General features: G+C 42.8%; 1 protein-coding gene across 1 annotated transcript; it reads left to right on the top strand.

Moving 5' to 3' along the window:
- Positions 1 to 655: 655 nt before the first annotated feature.
- Positions 656 to 16,158, top strand: LOC310773570 (ubiquitin-like-conjugating enzyme ATG3). Its single transcript, XM_083633479.1, has 12 exons — positions 656 to 802; positions 1,735 to 1,776; positions 1,902 to 1,951; positions 4,222 to 4,292; positions 6,493 to 6,600; positions 6,811 to 6,860; positions 7,366 to 7,459; positions 8,210 to 8,244; positions 8,344 to 8,496; positions 10,103 to 10,230; positions 12,734 to 12,802; positions 14,375 to 16,158. Exons 1-12 carry the CDS (start codon positions 731 to 733, stop codon positions 14,454 to 14,456), a joined length of 954 nt encoding a protein of 317 aa, XP_083489605.1. The 5' UTR covers positions 656 to 730; the 3' UTR covers positions 14,457 to 16,158.
- The last annotated feature ends 628 nt before the right edge of the window (positions 16,159 to 16,786 follow it).

The raw sequence follows: 16,786 nt of genomic DNA, 5'->3' as shown, positions 1-16,786 counted from the left end.
TATTACTGGCTTGCTAACCACTGGCTTGCTAGTCTCGCTAGCCAGCCTCTCTTCCTTTCCGTCAGAGAGAGAGGCTGGCTAGCGAGACTACTGGCTTGCTAACCAGCAGAGCCGCAGAGTGAGCTGTCCGTAACAGGACAAGAGCAGCTTTCAGTTAAGACGCCAGCGGTAGCGTCCGTTCCCCGACTCTGGTAAATCAAAGACACACCTAAAAGAAATTATTTCAACGGTATGTTGCTAGAAAGAAGTTCGACTTAACGTTTTCGCCGTTAAACTACACGGAAACATGACATGATCATTGTAGCAGTGTTGAAGCACAATTTTAACAGGAGTTTTGTAAAAATATTGTCCGTTGCAGGACACGCTTCCGTTAAGCAAAAGGATGAAGTTAGATTCCCCCCCCCCCCCCGTCTAACTGGTTTACACTTGAAGCTCAGGTGGTTTGGAGATGTACAGATACATTTTCAGTATCCTGGCTGTTCCTTGTTTCAGTGTTCTTAAATTTGTTAACGTTTGTTTGTATGTATGTGACATATTGTCAATAAAGTTAGAGAAAAAAACCGTCTGTTCTCGTGAGACTTCGATACAGGAAGTATCGGTCCTCTGACATATCATGTGACTTGCTCTTGTGACACTGTGGCACCACTGAGCCGCACTGACTGCATGAGTATGTCCAAATAATCATCATTATTGTGAATAGTAGTCTACTTTATCAGCTGAGCTGTGCAGAATGCAGAACGTGATCAACCAGGTGAAAGGCACGGCGCTGGGCGTGGCCGAGTTCCTCACTCCAGTCTTGAAGGTAAACTACATTAGCTTGCTGATACGTTGTTGTTGTGTTAGCAATGCTACCCTATAACTTCAACACAAACACGTTGATGTCGACGCTGTATTGTTGTAGCTAACGGTACAGCATTGCATTAACGTTATTCGCCGCACGTCATTTCTTGTCGGTGTTAAATATAGCCCTATTGAGTGATGGGCATCTTATGGAATGTCGCTAGCGTTAATGGATACGTCAGGTTACGTCACAAGGCGCGAGTTAACAACAGTACCTTCTGTAAACAGATGGTCAAATGTCCCTCTGCTCTGTCTGAGACTGTGGGCCTCCCCCCTGACAACACTCACTCAATGAATTCCTGGATGCCTATGGGATCATCATTATGTATTTGATCCCATAGACACTCAACAATTGAGCCGAGATAGCCTGATGTTGCTGTTTGACATACTGTCCTTCAGTTCAGACTACACCAAATACATAGACATGTCTGTCTGAAGGCATTCATTAGTTTCTGACTCTGGGTGCCCCTAACCCTAGTCTCGGCATGAGAGTTCTTAAGCTGATACACTACGTTACTGCATGCTGCAGATCTCTCTCTGGGTCTGGGACACTTTCCCTCAGCCGGCTGGTGATGGGAGGGAACCTTTCACTTGGCCAGTCATATGCCAGTGATGGCTTCAGTCCTCTCCAATCAGTAACGACTTTGCGATCAGACGACACGGGAGGCGCAGCCCATTTGCTCTCTCATCGGTGCTACGACCTGTCATTCAATTTCAACCCGCCTTCAAAACCAGCAGTGGCTGTGAACTGGCACAGACTCACTTATGTAGTATGCGGAGCGCAGCGATTCAACGTAATATTTGAGTCTGGGGAGAGAGACTACCCCTAACCCTAACCCACTTTGGAAACCTCTGCTCTAAGATACTGTGTGTTGCTTTTCTTCTTCATTTCAGGAATCCAAATTCAAAGAGACAGGAGTAATTACACCAGAAGAGGTGAGAACTGTAACCTGCTGGCAAGAAGCCCATCTAACATTAACGTTAGATGGCCATTCTCCAATCCAGTAGCCTCTTCTCAGAATGACCCCTCATTATTATCCCTGTCTTTTGTTGGATATTAGTTTGTAGCTGCAGGCGATCACTTGGTTCACCACTGCCCCACATGGAAATGGTGAGTATGAGCTATATCACAGATATCCCCTCATTATGATAGCATCCACAGCCTCTCTGGGAACCTGACAGATCTGTGTGAGCTGCAGTAGTGTTTCAGAGAGTGTTCAAATGAAGGAGATGACAAGCTCCAAATATTTAAATTAGACCAGGCTCGACTTAACAGCACTTGCAAACAATGGGGGCGTGTGTTTTAACCTGCATGAAGTCCAGATAGTAGGGGTGTGACATATCGTATCGTTATCGATATATCGTTACAATTCATTATCGTATCGTCAAAAATTCATATCGTGATATCCTGAGAATGGCACTATTCCGACTTGTTGATGTAATGACATCACACCATTATGCTGCGTAATGGTATGACGTAAGCACAGCAACAACACACATGGCTAAAAGAGGCTCCGCGGGGGAGGAGTTATTTCCAAAAAAGGGAGTGACTTCAGTAGCGTGGAAGTGGTTTAGTTCCAAAAGAGCATGTACAATAAACTGCGGTAATATTTAAAAGCATATTTGAATATTTGAAGGCAAACTGTTATGTTTATGCTGACATATAAAACTATAACACTTATTTTTTTTACATTTCTTGAAACTAGTAATACCATATTTTTCAATATTTTGTTGTCATATCGTCAAGAATATTGTTATCGCAGAAATACCCATAACTATTATTTTAGGGCCATATCGCTCACCCCTAACAGATGTTATTGTTATTATAGTAACATCTTTGATTATTGCTAATTATCACAAAATACATCAGCTTACTCACTTGGGGTATTTGTACGATTTACACCTCCTACAGTATGTCTGATGGTGGTCAAGCGTTACAGATATAGCTTGGCAGATATACTGTTTCTTTACTAATATTGTTAGTACTGTAACTGTACGGGCAGAAGTTCAAAGCTAAGAAACTATAAAGGCGTCATCAATATGTCAAGAAGAGCATACTTCTGACAAAAACACAGCAAGTCTCAGAAGTTTCCATCCAGTTTTATTGTTGGCGTAGCTAAACAAAAAAAGGCTGTTTCTACCTGGTCAGAAAAACAAACCAGAGGCGCTGTTTCTGTGGTGTGTGTTTTTTCAACACAGAGAATGGCCGCTTCCCTTTTCCAAGTAAAGTAGCTACTGGCTGCTCAGAGAGTCACTAGATGACTTGGCACACTCATTTGCATAATACAATTATGCACGCCACGCCACGCCACGCCGCGGTGTAGTCGTTGTGATATTAAGGCTGGCCAGATTCGCCATACGCCGTTTTACCTGACAAGCAAACCCTATGCAACCCTACCCGCTGTGTCACTCTGTATCTGTGTATCTGTGTGAAGCACTGACAGAGAGAGAGAAAGAGAAAGAAACCCCGGCAGCACCAATTTATTGCCAAATGCACTGGATTCAACACATTGCTTGCCGTGGTCAGAAAGAGTCGCCTGATTTGTCACTAGTCGCTTTGAGAAATAAAGTCGCCAGGGGGGGTCTGAAAAGTAGCTAAATAGTGACACAAAGACACTGTCCCCAAGGTTTCCTTATCCAGCATGTTTCCTTATCCAACCTTCTCCAGACCTCTGAGTTTGACACAGAGGTGTGGCTACGATGAGTAAAGGTCCTTACACACCAAGCACGTTTTTTTCGTGCGATTAATTCGCACGTCAATAATATTTTCCGAACCTATATCAGTCAATGCAACCGTCCATACCAACGGCGAAGTTTCGCCCAGCGTTATTGCGGTGTTTATTTTTTCGAACCACGGTCGATTTTTCAGAAATTCGCTTCCGACGTGTACACATATGTGGCTGTGATTGACAGGTGGGTCAAAACTCGCATCGCAATTTCGTGCCGTATATTCGCATCACTCTTGATGTGTAAGGACCTTAAGTTCTCCAGACCTCTGTGAGTTTGACACAGAGCTGCGCCTACGATGACTAGTACTTAAACATTCCTCATCCTGTGTCAAATGAGGATATGACTTCATAGTATTATTACCTGACGCTGTCTGGGTCTTCAACATGCTCTACAGTGCACACTTCCCTGTTTCTTGTCGGATTTGAAAACACAATATTCCACTCGACCAAAATCTATTTGTAAATTACCGTAATACTGATTGACGCTGGTCGAGATTCAATTACAGTCTTGCACCAATATTCTTACTAAGTGATTGATGAATTTGTTTTTGAATAAACTGATGAATAAGAACATATATATAATAAAAGAAGGAAGAGACAATGTGAATTGTCAAGTAATATGGCCTATGTTTCATGTCACTTCTCCCTTTAGGGCATCTGGGGAGGAGGCCAAGGTGAAGCCATACCTGCCCCAGGATAAACAGTTTCTCCTAACACGCAATGGTACGATGTGGATTTATGTGTATAGCTTTCCATTTTTATTTTGTTCTGTTCTCACAGTTGACCTATTTGTATTGTTATTCCTATGGTCTAGGACAGTCTCATTACTATTCATGAACATAAACACCTCACGCTGGAAACTACTGTAGATAACAAAGACTTGAAGCTGTGATGTCTTCAGGATCTAAAATCTGGCTATGTTCTATAGAGAATGAGTTGGATAACGTGGCCAGTGTGACTGGAAGAGCAACCTGCAGATCTTATTCCCCTTATGTTCAGACGCGGGGGTGGGCCAAATTCTTCCGGGTCGTGTTAACACTTCCGGCGGTCACGGCGCGAAATATGAAAGAACGTCATGAAGAAGAGAGTTGTTTTTGTAGCGGACAGTGCAGGGGGTAAAACAAAGAACGTAGCCTAATACTTTGAGCTCGGTACACAGCAAGCAAGCGGAGTATCCACTGTTAGCCAGGTCAGATGACGTTATCGTCGACGATGACGAGCACTTTCTTGTAAAACATACCTGGACTCCAACAAAGAAAGCTTCAGATAGTTTTCTCTCCTCCAACCGCAGCTCGAGCCATTTATGTCTATAAGACCCGCAGACGTTGACGTAATTCCCTGGAATGCGAGACTTAACGAGCCAGTTACATGGCGTTGCATTCTTAGACATTGCCGTTTGCTTTTATTTGGTATGTTACATACAATTGGCTAAATTATTAGTTAATTCAGAGTTGGATGATATTGGAGCACTCGGCCATTTTCTTTTTCTTCTTTTTTTTTTAGCCGGAAGTCGTCACACGACCACACAACCGGGTCAAATGGGCGTGGCTACATAAGGTGAATAGGTCAGGCATGTCTAAAGTCCGGCCCGGGAGCCAATTGCGGCCCGCGGACCGATTTTAAGCGGCCCTCTGCTTGTCTCTCAAAATATATTATATGTGGCCCTCCACACAATGCGTTTACGGTATTTTCAATATACATTATTATTTACAGCATTCCTGTGTCTGTGTTGACTTTGTGTTCTCTGGTTACAGTTCCCTGTTACAAGCGATGTAAACAGATGGAGTATTCATGTGTCTGTGTTGACTTTGTGTTCTCTGGTTGCAGTTCCCTGTTACAAGCGCTGTAAACAGATGGGAGTATTCATGTGTCTGTGTTGACTTTGTGTTCTCTGTTTGCAGTTCCCTGTTACAAGCACTGTAAACAGATGGAGTATTCATGTGTCTGTGTTGACTTTGTGTTCTTTGGTTGCAGTTCCCTGTTACAAGCGATGTAAACAGATGGAGTATTCATGTGTCTGTGTTGACTTTGTGTTCTTTGGTTGCAGTTCCCTGTTACAAGCGCTGTAAACAGATGGAGTATTCATGTGTCTGTGTTGACTTTGTGTTCTTTGGTTGCAGTTCCCTGTTACAAGCGATGTAAACAGATGGAGTATTCATGTGTCTGTGTTGACTTTGTGTTCTCTGGTTGCAGTTCCCTGTTACAAGCGATGTAAACAGATGGAGTATTCCTGTGTCTGTGTTGACTTTGTGTTCTTTGGTTGCAGTTCCCTGTTACAAGCGCTGTAAACAGATGGAGTATTCATGTGTCTGTGTTGACTTTGTGTTCTCTGGTTGCAGTTCCCTGTTACAAGCGCTGTAAACAGATGGAGTATTCATGTGTCTGTGTTGACTTTGTGTTCTCTGGTTGCAGTTCCCTGTTACAAGCGATGTAAACAGATGGAGTATTCCTGTGTCTGTGTTGACTTTGTGTTCTCTGGTTGCAGTTCCCTGTTACAAGCGATGTAAACAGATGGAGTATTCATGTGTCTGTGTTGACTTTGTGTTCTCTGGTTGCAGTTCCCTGTTACAAGCGATGTAAACAGATGGAGTATTCATGTGTCTGTGTTGACTTTGTGTTCTCTGGTTGCAGTTCCCTGTTACAAGCGATGTAAACAGATGGAGTATTCATGTGTCTGTGTTGACTTTGTGTTCTCTGGTTGCAGTTCCCTGTTACAAGCGATGTAAACAGATGGAGTATTCCTGTGTCTGTGTTGACTTTGTGTTCTTTGGTTGCAGTTCCCTGTTACAAGCGATGTAAACAGATGGAGTATTCATGTGTCTGTGTTGACTTTGTGTTCTCTGGTTGCAGTTCCCTGTTACAAGCGATGTAAACAGATGGAGTATTCATGTGTCTGTGTTGACTTTGTGTTCTCTGGTTGCAGTTCCCTGTTACAAGCGATGTAAACAGATGGAGTATTCCGACGAGCTGGAAGCCATCATAGAGGAAGATGATGGAGACGGGGGCTGGGTGGACACCTACCACAACGCAGGTTGGGACACAGTGTTTCAATAGACTACAGCCTGCGTACATTGTGAATGGATCAGGTTGGACACAGTGTTTCAATATACTACAGCCTGCGTACATTGTGAATGGAACCCCCAACCCGTGCAGTGTTGATAGTGCCCCGCCCCTACAGTACCCATTGAGCTCCACAGGACCACATATCTCCACAACTGTTGATTGTCATGCTTTTTGGCAGGTGTGGTAGCAGTTACAGATATGGTACAAGAAATCTCATTGGACAATAAGGTATGCCTCATCGTTTTCTTGCTTCCATCTTCATCTAATTAAAGCCCCAATACCTAACTTTTTTTTTGCCTTAATATAAAAGCTGTGAAATCATTTTGATGGTACACTGACTGACTTCTAATGGGGACAATGGCGCCTCTGTCATTCCTGCTCTGCACCTGGAAGCTGTGTTACTGCACCATGTAACTTAGATGCTTAGATGCTCCGCCCCAAGTGTGTGTGTGTGTGTGTGTGTGTGTGTGTGTGTGTGTGTGTGTGTGTGTGTGTGTGTGTGTGTGTGTGTGTGTGTGTGTGTGTGTGTGTGTGTGTGTGTGTGTGTGTGTGTGTGTGCATACATGTATGTATATTTGGGGATTTTTTTTAATGTTTCCATTCAGCTCATTCCCATTCTAAACTTCCATTCCATTTTCTTATTAAAAGCTTGATTGAAACCACAGTAGTGGTTCAGCAGTGGTTGTCATACTGCAGTTACACATGGGGCCTTTCAATTGTTTTCCTCTTCTAGGACAACAGGAATTTGAATGCCAATTCTGCAGCACGTGGCACGGGCAACGGTGATGATGATGATGATGAAGAAGGAGAAGCAGCAGATATGGAAGGTACTGTGTCCTCCTCACATCCTGACAAAAAATGCTCAATGGATGAGCTTTTTTTGTGGACCAATTTTGGACCTGTATATAATTGGTCTCTTCCATACCTGTAGTATTTTAACCAACAGACAATAATGACAAGGACTGCAGTTATATAAGAGACAAATTATATATAGCTCCAAAATTGCCAAACCCATCCTTTAAATACACCCTCGGCAGTTAAAGGAAGGCTTTGCCGATTTTCAACCCGCTTTGCATCATTATAATCTCTGTAATATAAAGCAGATGGACAGTGTTTACCTTGTGTTTTATTGTTTTCTGAATCGAGTAATCCACGTTTGACTGCCTGCAGAAACTCCGCCCCCCCACCAGCTGGTCATTAACGCTCGTTAAGGATCTCGATGTGATTCTCCGTGGATGCGCGCATACAGAGAAAATAATAAGAAACAATAACAGCCGCCCTCGAGCAACGTCCGTTCACTTCCTGTACAGAATGATGCGTTTTGCATCATTGTGTACAGGAAAGTGCTGGAATAAACTGCGGAGCTCTCTGTGCAGGAAAACATGAAGACAAGTTAAAGGCTGCCCCTCGGATGTTGTAATGATACAAAGAGGGTTGGAAATGGACAAAGACGCCCTTAAAAAAAGCATTTGTTAGGTTTCTCCTTAAATGCGTTTCATAGCAGAATGCCTGTCATGAGTCATGTGATGATGGTGTCATGTGATGTTGTCATGTGATGATGATGTCTGTCCTTTCAGAATATGAGGAAAGTGGCCTATTGGAAACGGATGAGGTAAAATGCTCAGAGGCCTGTAACACTCATATATCGCATGAGATTGATGTCGTCGTCATCAGTCAACACTCTTTCTTGGTGTTTTTGTCCTCTCTCCAGGCAACCTTGGACACCAGTAAAATGGTAGAATCTAAAACCAAAGCAGAGACCGGGAGTGAAGACGCCATCCTTCAGACTAGAACATATGACCTGTACATTACATATGATAAATACTACCAGACTCCTCGACTCTGGCTGTTTGGATACGATGAGGTATTGTACCCTGGGTACAGGACACCTATGAAGACTGTCTCTTAATCCTCGCTTATTTATTGTGACACACCAGCGTGAAATATTATTCACAACAAATTCTCAATGGTTGTTTAGTAAGCAACTTGCCACCAATTTACAATTTACTTTGAACTTGTCTTGATGCAAGTAGATGTGGTGTTGATCTGGAAGATGTCTTGGCAAGTAGGGCTGTCCTCGACTCGGATTCGACTGTCCAATATTCGACTATTCTATACAAAAAAAATAAAATAAGAATATCTTCAGTGATTATTTCGACCGCATTAACAGCCAATGCAACAGCATGATGGGGGCATATTTTTGAGCATTTAAAAATCAATAAGAGACTGCATTGATCATGCAAGATTTGAATTGCCGACGTCGGGCTATTGGATAATGCATTTGTCTGAATAATGAGACAGACAGGACACACACATATATATTTTTTTAATTAAGGTCTTATAGCCCAATTTTTTTTATTTCACCTTTTAAACATGAAAACAACATGTAGCCTACGTGGATAACAACGTAAACAGTTCTATAGCCTATTTCTCAAAAACGAATAGGCCTAAATAAATCTAAACGACAATAAATTAACAAATGAAATTAAGATTGGAATTTAGATGGGGGGGAAAAACGACTGCTCGACTTGAGGAATCTCCATCGACTCAGGGGTCTCTCGTCTCGAGTGATCATTACACTTTTACAGGACAGCCCTAATGGCAAGTTAGTTGAGTTTGAGCCATTTGCAACTGCATCTTGTCAGCAGCTTGGGTAAATCGGATAGGTCTTCTTCAATCAGCCAAGGTCATTTTTGCAAGGTTCCCAAATGCTCCCACACTGAAGAGCTGCGATGTTGTGTCCTGTTTGATCATGTAGCCTCCACACAATCGTAAACAGTGATTCGCTCCCCGGGAAGTTTTGACTGTCTCAGTCTCGTGCGACCGTGAGGCTGCGTTCAAGGGCACCGCGTCACAGTCGGAGATACAGCAGCTTCTAAAAAGCGTGTGCTTTGAAAACCATTTTAAAACTCGGCCAAAAGTGACATTGGCGCACTTTGAGTCTGATGAAAGGTTTTAATTCGTGGATCAATTAATTGCATCCTCTGCTATTTGTAAATTACAGAACTCCATTTTTCCCTTTTTTTTCCCCGCTCTTTTTTGGTGAATTGTTCAGCTTTTTACTGTTTGACCGGAATTCTGTTGCTAGGAAACGGTTTGGACTCTAGTTTATTTCCTGTCAGTTATTGTGTATTAGCAAATACTGCAACAGGAAGTAAGCTACGGACAATTTAGATTGAATGTTTAAACTTTATGCTGTCAAGTTGAAACTGTCTATATACTGTATGCTTGAAACATTGTTATTGTCAACATACTTGAATAAATAATGAAGTATAGCCATATTTAGCCGTTAATGTCGATTTCTTTTTAAAAGTGGCTGGTAAAAAGGGTGTCTGGCAGAATTTACCAGACACAGTGGCTACTGCATAAAAAAAAGTTAGTTTTCCACTCTCAGTAAGCAAAAGACAATCGCAGACTGGCATTTACCCAACACACCTTGTGGCATTCAGTGGTTCTCTTGTGTCTTGCAGGACAGGCAGCCATTGAGCGTAGATCAGATGTATGAGGACATCAGCCAGGACCATGTGAAGAAAACCGTCACCATCGAGAACCACCCCAACCTCCCTCCTCCGGCCATGTGCTCTGTGCACCCCTGCAGGTGAAACAAACACTCCGGCCATGTGCTCTGTGCACCCCTGCAGGTGAAACAAACACTCCGGCCATGTGCTCTGTGCACCCCTGCAGGTGAAACAAACACTCCGGCCATGTGCTCTGTGCACCCCTGCAGGTGAACAAACACAAACTATTTTACCACCTCCGTAAAATGTGCACTGCACACACAGGTAAGGGGGAAAACAACCAGGGCCCCTATCTTCCCACTGGCCTTAGGCGCTAAAACTGGCATTAAACGCATAAAAAAACGCGCCTTGCGCCTGCCTCGGGAAGATAGCATCATGGTTTTAGGCCCCGAAATGTGATTTACGCCGAAGAGGCGTGGCGCAGTGCCAGAATGGGCCTTTCGGCCTTAAATACTGGCCTAACGCTATCTTCCCCTCTGGCGTTAATTTAACGCTTTTCAAAACCAGGCCTTATTCAGTGCGCCGCGGATATTACTGTGTGTGCGTAATTGCGTGCAGCTCTCCTCTGCCATCTCACTCTCTCTCCCCCTCTCTCTCTCTCACGCGTCAGACAGGCACAATGACCGATGGAAAAAAAAGTTGTTATACCGTAGTTTTGAGCCCCTGTCATTCAGAGGCTGTTGCATCATCCTACCTGTGCAGTGGGGGATAAGAAAAGGTAGCGAGAGAAAACGATATCATTCTGCCCAAACTTTCACCAATCTAATCTCATCATGACATCCAGCCAGGGATAGGCTATATTTTTCTAGCTGATGCGTTTAGAACATTATTTTCACTTTGATCTTGCTATAGTGTAGCGTATTTACATGCGTATTTAAACTGCAGTGAGATTGGTTTGAGAAGCATAATAATGTGGAATAATATACGTATATGGAGACAGACGTGGATGAAAGAGGGAGGGGGGGAGCTCAGAGCGCTTTGGTCTGACTTTTCTGACCGGATTGGATCGGTCCGTGGAATGGAACATGAAAGGGACATTGTGATTAGTTTACTGCACTTATCCAATGAGCACGGTGTGAATAATTCTACGCTTAAAAGGTGTGGTTATAATGCTTAAGGCCGTGTGTAGCGCCGACACGAGAATAGGTAGTGCGCCGGGCCACGCCCACTAATATGAGCTGCGCTAAGTTAAAGTCGAGCTGAACCCAAAAATGACTTTTCTTTTCTTTTAGTTCAAATACCTGGGTATGCAGTGCACCTATTTAATAATGTATGCAAACAAAATCACAACAATCAAATTTCTTTAGTTTTTCACACTTTTTCACATCAAAAGTTCATTTTTCAAGATTTCATTGATAACAGTAATGTACCGTTTGCTGACGTCACGTAGTAGGCTACTATCAAATTTCTATCCCATTTCAACCAATCATATCACGACATGCAGCTGTCAATCAAATCTTCATTTCTGGATATTTTTCTCTTCCAAATGAAGTAGAAAATGGCGCCTAGTGCCTGTCATCTGGCAGAATTCCTATCCCATAAACTAACTACTAACTTGGCCAATTGTTAGAAACATGAACAAAAAACAAAAACTATAATCTCTAAGAATGCAAAGAAATGTAACTGGCTCATTAAAACGCGCATTCCAGGGATATTATTTACATTTATAACGATAATGGCGCGCGCCTCCGAGCCTGACAGCCTCCCTGGCTATCAGGGGTCGTCTCTCGGAGATTCCAGGCGGGCAGGCAGCACCTATGCATCGGATTGTCCGCTCGCTCCGCACGAAGCCGGTGGCTGCCTGGTGCTCCGCGGATCCCACTGGCGTAGCACGACAACACGCTGAATCCCACCCGATTTGGGGGTGGAACACGCCAGGATTGGCCGATGCCAAAGCCAGTCGACAGAATTGTCAAATCAAATCATCGACACCGTATATGGTCCGCCTCTCAATTTGTTTTCAGTCTGAAACGGTCTCAGATGCACGTGATGAACGGGTTCACCTCGACTTTAAAGGGTGTTCATCACTGTTTGACCTACAGCAAATTATTAATGAATATATTGTTTTTAGTGAGGGTAGTAATAATAATAATAATAATAATAATAAACTTTATTTATATAGCACTTTTCAAAACACAGTTACGTGCTTCACAATAAAACAGGCAAGACAATTTTAAAATGCACAATGAATAAAGCGGGATAAAAACCACAAATGACCATTAAAAGCCAAAAATGAATCACATTAAGAACAGAAAATAAAATTACCTAAAATGCCCTAAAATCACTGAAAAGCGGTTTTAAACGGGTGGGTTTTTAACAGTGATTTAAAAGATGAGACAGAGTTTGCGGCCCTGATCTCCTCAGGCAAGTCGTTCCAGAGTCTGGGAGCCCATGACTGCAAAAGCTCTGTCTCCTTTGTGAATTAGTCTGGACCTCGGAACAACAAGTGTTTTAATGTCTTAAAGGATTTCGTATAGGATGCCTGATTCACACACAACACTGCTCCGGGGTGAGTGTTGATGATGTTATCACTGAGCCTTTCATAAGAGACTTTGTCTGATGCATCCTTTCCTTTCTTTGCAGACATGCTGAAGTGATGAAGAAGATTATTGAGACCGTGGCAGAGGGAGGAGGAGAACTGGGAGTGCACATGTATCCTTTTCTATTCATTCATATTCACATATTTCACACATTTCTATTCATTCATATTCACAGGTTGAATTAAATGTGTCTCACTGTGATTGCCGCTGCTTCTTGACGTGTGCATGAATAACTGAGTTGTGATGAAATAGGAGGGCACATGTAGTAAGGGTCTTTGGACTTTTTTTTAAACTCAAGATAATCCCTACTGGTTGCTTGTGCATGATACTCATTGTTGGTCTTGGTCACGTAATAGGCAGGCACAACATCTATTTTCATTGTTACATACTAGAATGCAACTGTACCTTCCTGTTAATCCTAGTGATGCTGGTAGACTGATGACTCTGAAAGGAGAAGTTCACCAAAAATGAGTTTGGAGTTTGAGGAGTTTTCCAGGGGAACAGAGTGGATGGTGGTGACCCACTTTTCAAACGTTTAAAAAAAAGCCATCCATCCATATGCTCGTCTGTGGTGTAATCCGAGTCTCCAGAAGCCCCACGATGCCAAGTTGACTTGAAAATACGTCATTTACACCCTGCTGTTTTTAGCAGAAATCTGCAGTGTAGCCATGAGCTGAAAGTCACATTTTAACTTTCCCCATCAGCTCACGGCTACAGTGAAGGCAGGTTCCATGTTGCCAGGGTACAAGCACTCTGTAACCACGCTAAGCAACGTGTGATATAATGAAGGTATGATCATCTTCTGATCATCAGTGTGCAGCAGCAGATGTTAAAGAGTGTGGTGCAAGTTAGAGACCATGTTGCATTGATATACATTATGGAAGGGGTATATCAATGGGGGGTTGTTGTTGTTTTTTGGGGGGGCGGGGGGGGGCATCTGCTCGAGGCACTATTCCTGAAATGGAACTCCCTCTTGTGATGTCACAGGAATGCAAACTAGTCACCTTTAGGTGATAGTCACCTTTTTGATCCCAAAATAGGATGATTTCGGAGTGGTTTTGTGTCTTGACACCTTTTTCACTCTCCATTTATTTGCATCCCTGGGTCAGCCCTAGCAGAACATTCTCCTCTTGTGACATCACAAGTAGGGATGCACCGATATGGAAATTGTGGCCGATACCGATATTAACACTGTCGTTATGGCCGATAACTGATATTTACCGATTTGTCAATATGATTTTCTATTTAGTTTCTATTATGATCAAATTTTTTACATACTGAAAAACACTGAATTTGAAAAAGTAATTTCTTCATTTCCAAAACATTTGGAAAAGCCCATGAATCATAGATTTATCATATTGTTTACTCAATGTGAACATTTTGACTGATACCGATCACCGATATCAACATTGCAACATCGGACCGATGCCGATATGTTAAAAAATGACCAACATCGGCCGATACCGATATGATTGCCGATATATTGTGCATCCCTAATCACAAGACCATTTACAATGCCACCCTTTTCTTTTTTCTTTTTTTTGGGGGGCTATTTTCGTACTAATCATGAGCCCAAAATGTAAATTCAGATGTATTTATTTTTAACCTGCACCACGCTCTTTAAACAATATTTGTACGTCATAACCTGCCAAGCATTTGCATTTTCCTGAACTGAAGTTTCCAGGTATCTTTTGATTTTCTTGAAGTTTGTCCAGGCCGTCATTCCCACAATAGAATACGACTACACGCGGCACTTCACCATGTAGCTGCGCCCGCGCACATGTGCTTCTGCAGATCTGATCTGATCTGATCTGATCTGATCTGATCACATGTGCTTCTGCAGATCTGATCTGTGTGAAGAGGAACGGAACAGGAAAGTTGTCTCGGCAACTAGAGCCAGCGATTTGAGATCACATCTGTTAAAGGAGGAGTTCGCTCAAAAATGAAACTTCAGTCATTATCTACTCGCCCCCCAATGCCGGTAAGAAATCTGGTAACGTTTGTTAGTCCGTGCAACACTACCGGGGATCCACCATGAAGAATTACAGTACAGCATTCTCCAAAACAACTGGAGTTGTCGGGAGACCTGTCTGCCGGTCTAGCAGAGATTCCACAGCTTCTTTATCCGGTTTTCTACCGACATGGGATGAGGAGATATTTTCATTTTTGGGTGAAGCACTCCTTTCTGGGGTGTTTCTCTTGAGACACTTTGCATGGAGGGTAGGACCATTGGGAAATGATGGAGGAATGTAACAAGGCTATCAGTTAATGTCTCTCCCAATAACACTACTAACTTACTGTATGTGGTGACTAATCTCACAATGTTTTTTGTCCAGAAGGTTCTGATGCTATCGGTGGCACTCACCCTATTCCATTCCACACGGCTTCACTTCAAATCTAACAGAGGCCATCTTCAGAAAGAACTCGGAGCCTAGTTAATGTCAAGTCCACTGGCGATTGGCTTTGGTCAGCATAGTGTGTTGCTTATAATGTAAAATTCTTGCTCAACTCCAAATAATAATAAATTGTGTGTGTGTGCGTGTGGCGGCAAACTCTGAATTTTGACTTTGTTACTATCACTGTGATGCCCGCTGGAGGTGTTGTGGGTCTTATCAGTGTCGAAACCCCAAAGACTGATACCACCCACCTGATGACCCCCAATGAAGGAAGGAAGTGCCGTTTATTGTAAAATCAAGAGATCAACTGTCAGGCAGTTTAGTTTTACCTGCTCACATCTGGGTCAACATCTCCATTGTCAATAGTCTCTGAACTACTGTACCAAATGGCATCCTTATTACAGACAGTTTGGTCCTCATGTCTCACTGCTGTCCATCTCTGGTTATTCACTTTGCAGGAACTCATTCTGGATCTGATGTATATGTCAGTTTGTGCTCTGAAAGCGTTTACAGTCTTTGTGCTCTGAAAGCGTGTACAGCGTTCACAGGAACCAAATCATTGGTTCCTGTGCGGTTGGGTAACGTGTTTTCTGTTTTTTCACCCCCCCCCCCCCCTTGCACTTTTGCAACGTCTTTTCTTTCCCCTGCCGGTTTTATGTCGTAACCTTTGAAATGAGCAGAAACGTCTTTAGCAACACCGCTTCCTCAGTCGTGTCTCTTGAACGTGTGTTCCAACGGGCTGCGTCATTCTTCCTTTTGCTTAAAGGAATCTCTCTGAAAGGTTGCCTGAAATCACTGTTGTGCAGCATTTTCACAACTCAAATGCAGGATTATTTTACCGTCTCAAGCCACTGACACTACTCCATACATCCTTATGAGTTTTTGGCTATTTGGTGTGTTAAGAAGAATGTGGACAATGAATACTTCAATATATTCAGCTCCTATAGCAACATGTTGCTGACAGTACTTCTATCTACAACTAAAGTACCTGGTTCAATAAACTGCTACTTTCCTTCTCTGTCTCTCTGTTGGACAGAGCCTATTCACGCTGTACTGCCTGTTGATTCAGTGTCTCCTGATGTTAAATGTTCAGTGGTAGCACTGAACATTTTAAAGTAATGTACATTTATCAATAAAGATTTTCCCAAATATTGCAAAAAGACTACCGGTAATTTATGTTCAAATTCAGTCTGTAATTGGTTGTGAGAGCGTGGACTGCTTTGTCTTTTTTTCTTCTTCACAAAAAGGTTGATGCAAAAGAAAAGACATGGTTTTCACAGCTATCTCTTGACAAGCCTACAACTTCTCTATCCTATAGCAGCTTTCCAAGCCTTGATAGAAATTTAGTTATGCATCTTTGTGATGATCTTTTATGGCTGGCAGCTACCAAAACATGTTGCATGAAAAAGAGGTTCTGAAACGTATATTATTGGTAGCCTATTGACTCTGATGTCACTCTAGAGCAGACCTGGGCAAAAGGCGGCCCGCGGGCCACATGCGGCCCGCGAGCGCCCCCTGTGTGGCCCGCGCTGGAATTGCAAAAAAAAAAAAATTTTTTTTTTTTTTTTTTTTTTTTTTTTTTACAGTGCACCTGAATGCAACATGCAAGGTACCCGCTGAATAAGTGTCCAAATGTTCATGTCATTCTGGCCAATACTCCACTTCTGTTATAACATTTCAGTCTGGTATGGAATATCTTT

This window comes from Poromitra crassiceps (genome assembly GCF_964638095.1).
Source record: "Poromitra crassiceps genome assembly, chromosome: 3".
NCBI classification, from domain to species: Eukaryota; Metazoa; Chordata; class Actinopteri; order Beryciformes; family Melamphaidae; genus Poromitra; species Poromitra crassiceps.
This window is presented reverse-complemented; position numbering and strand designations above follow the sequence as displayed.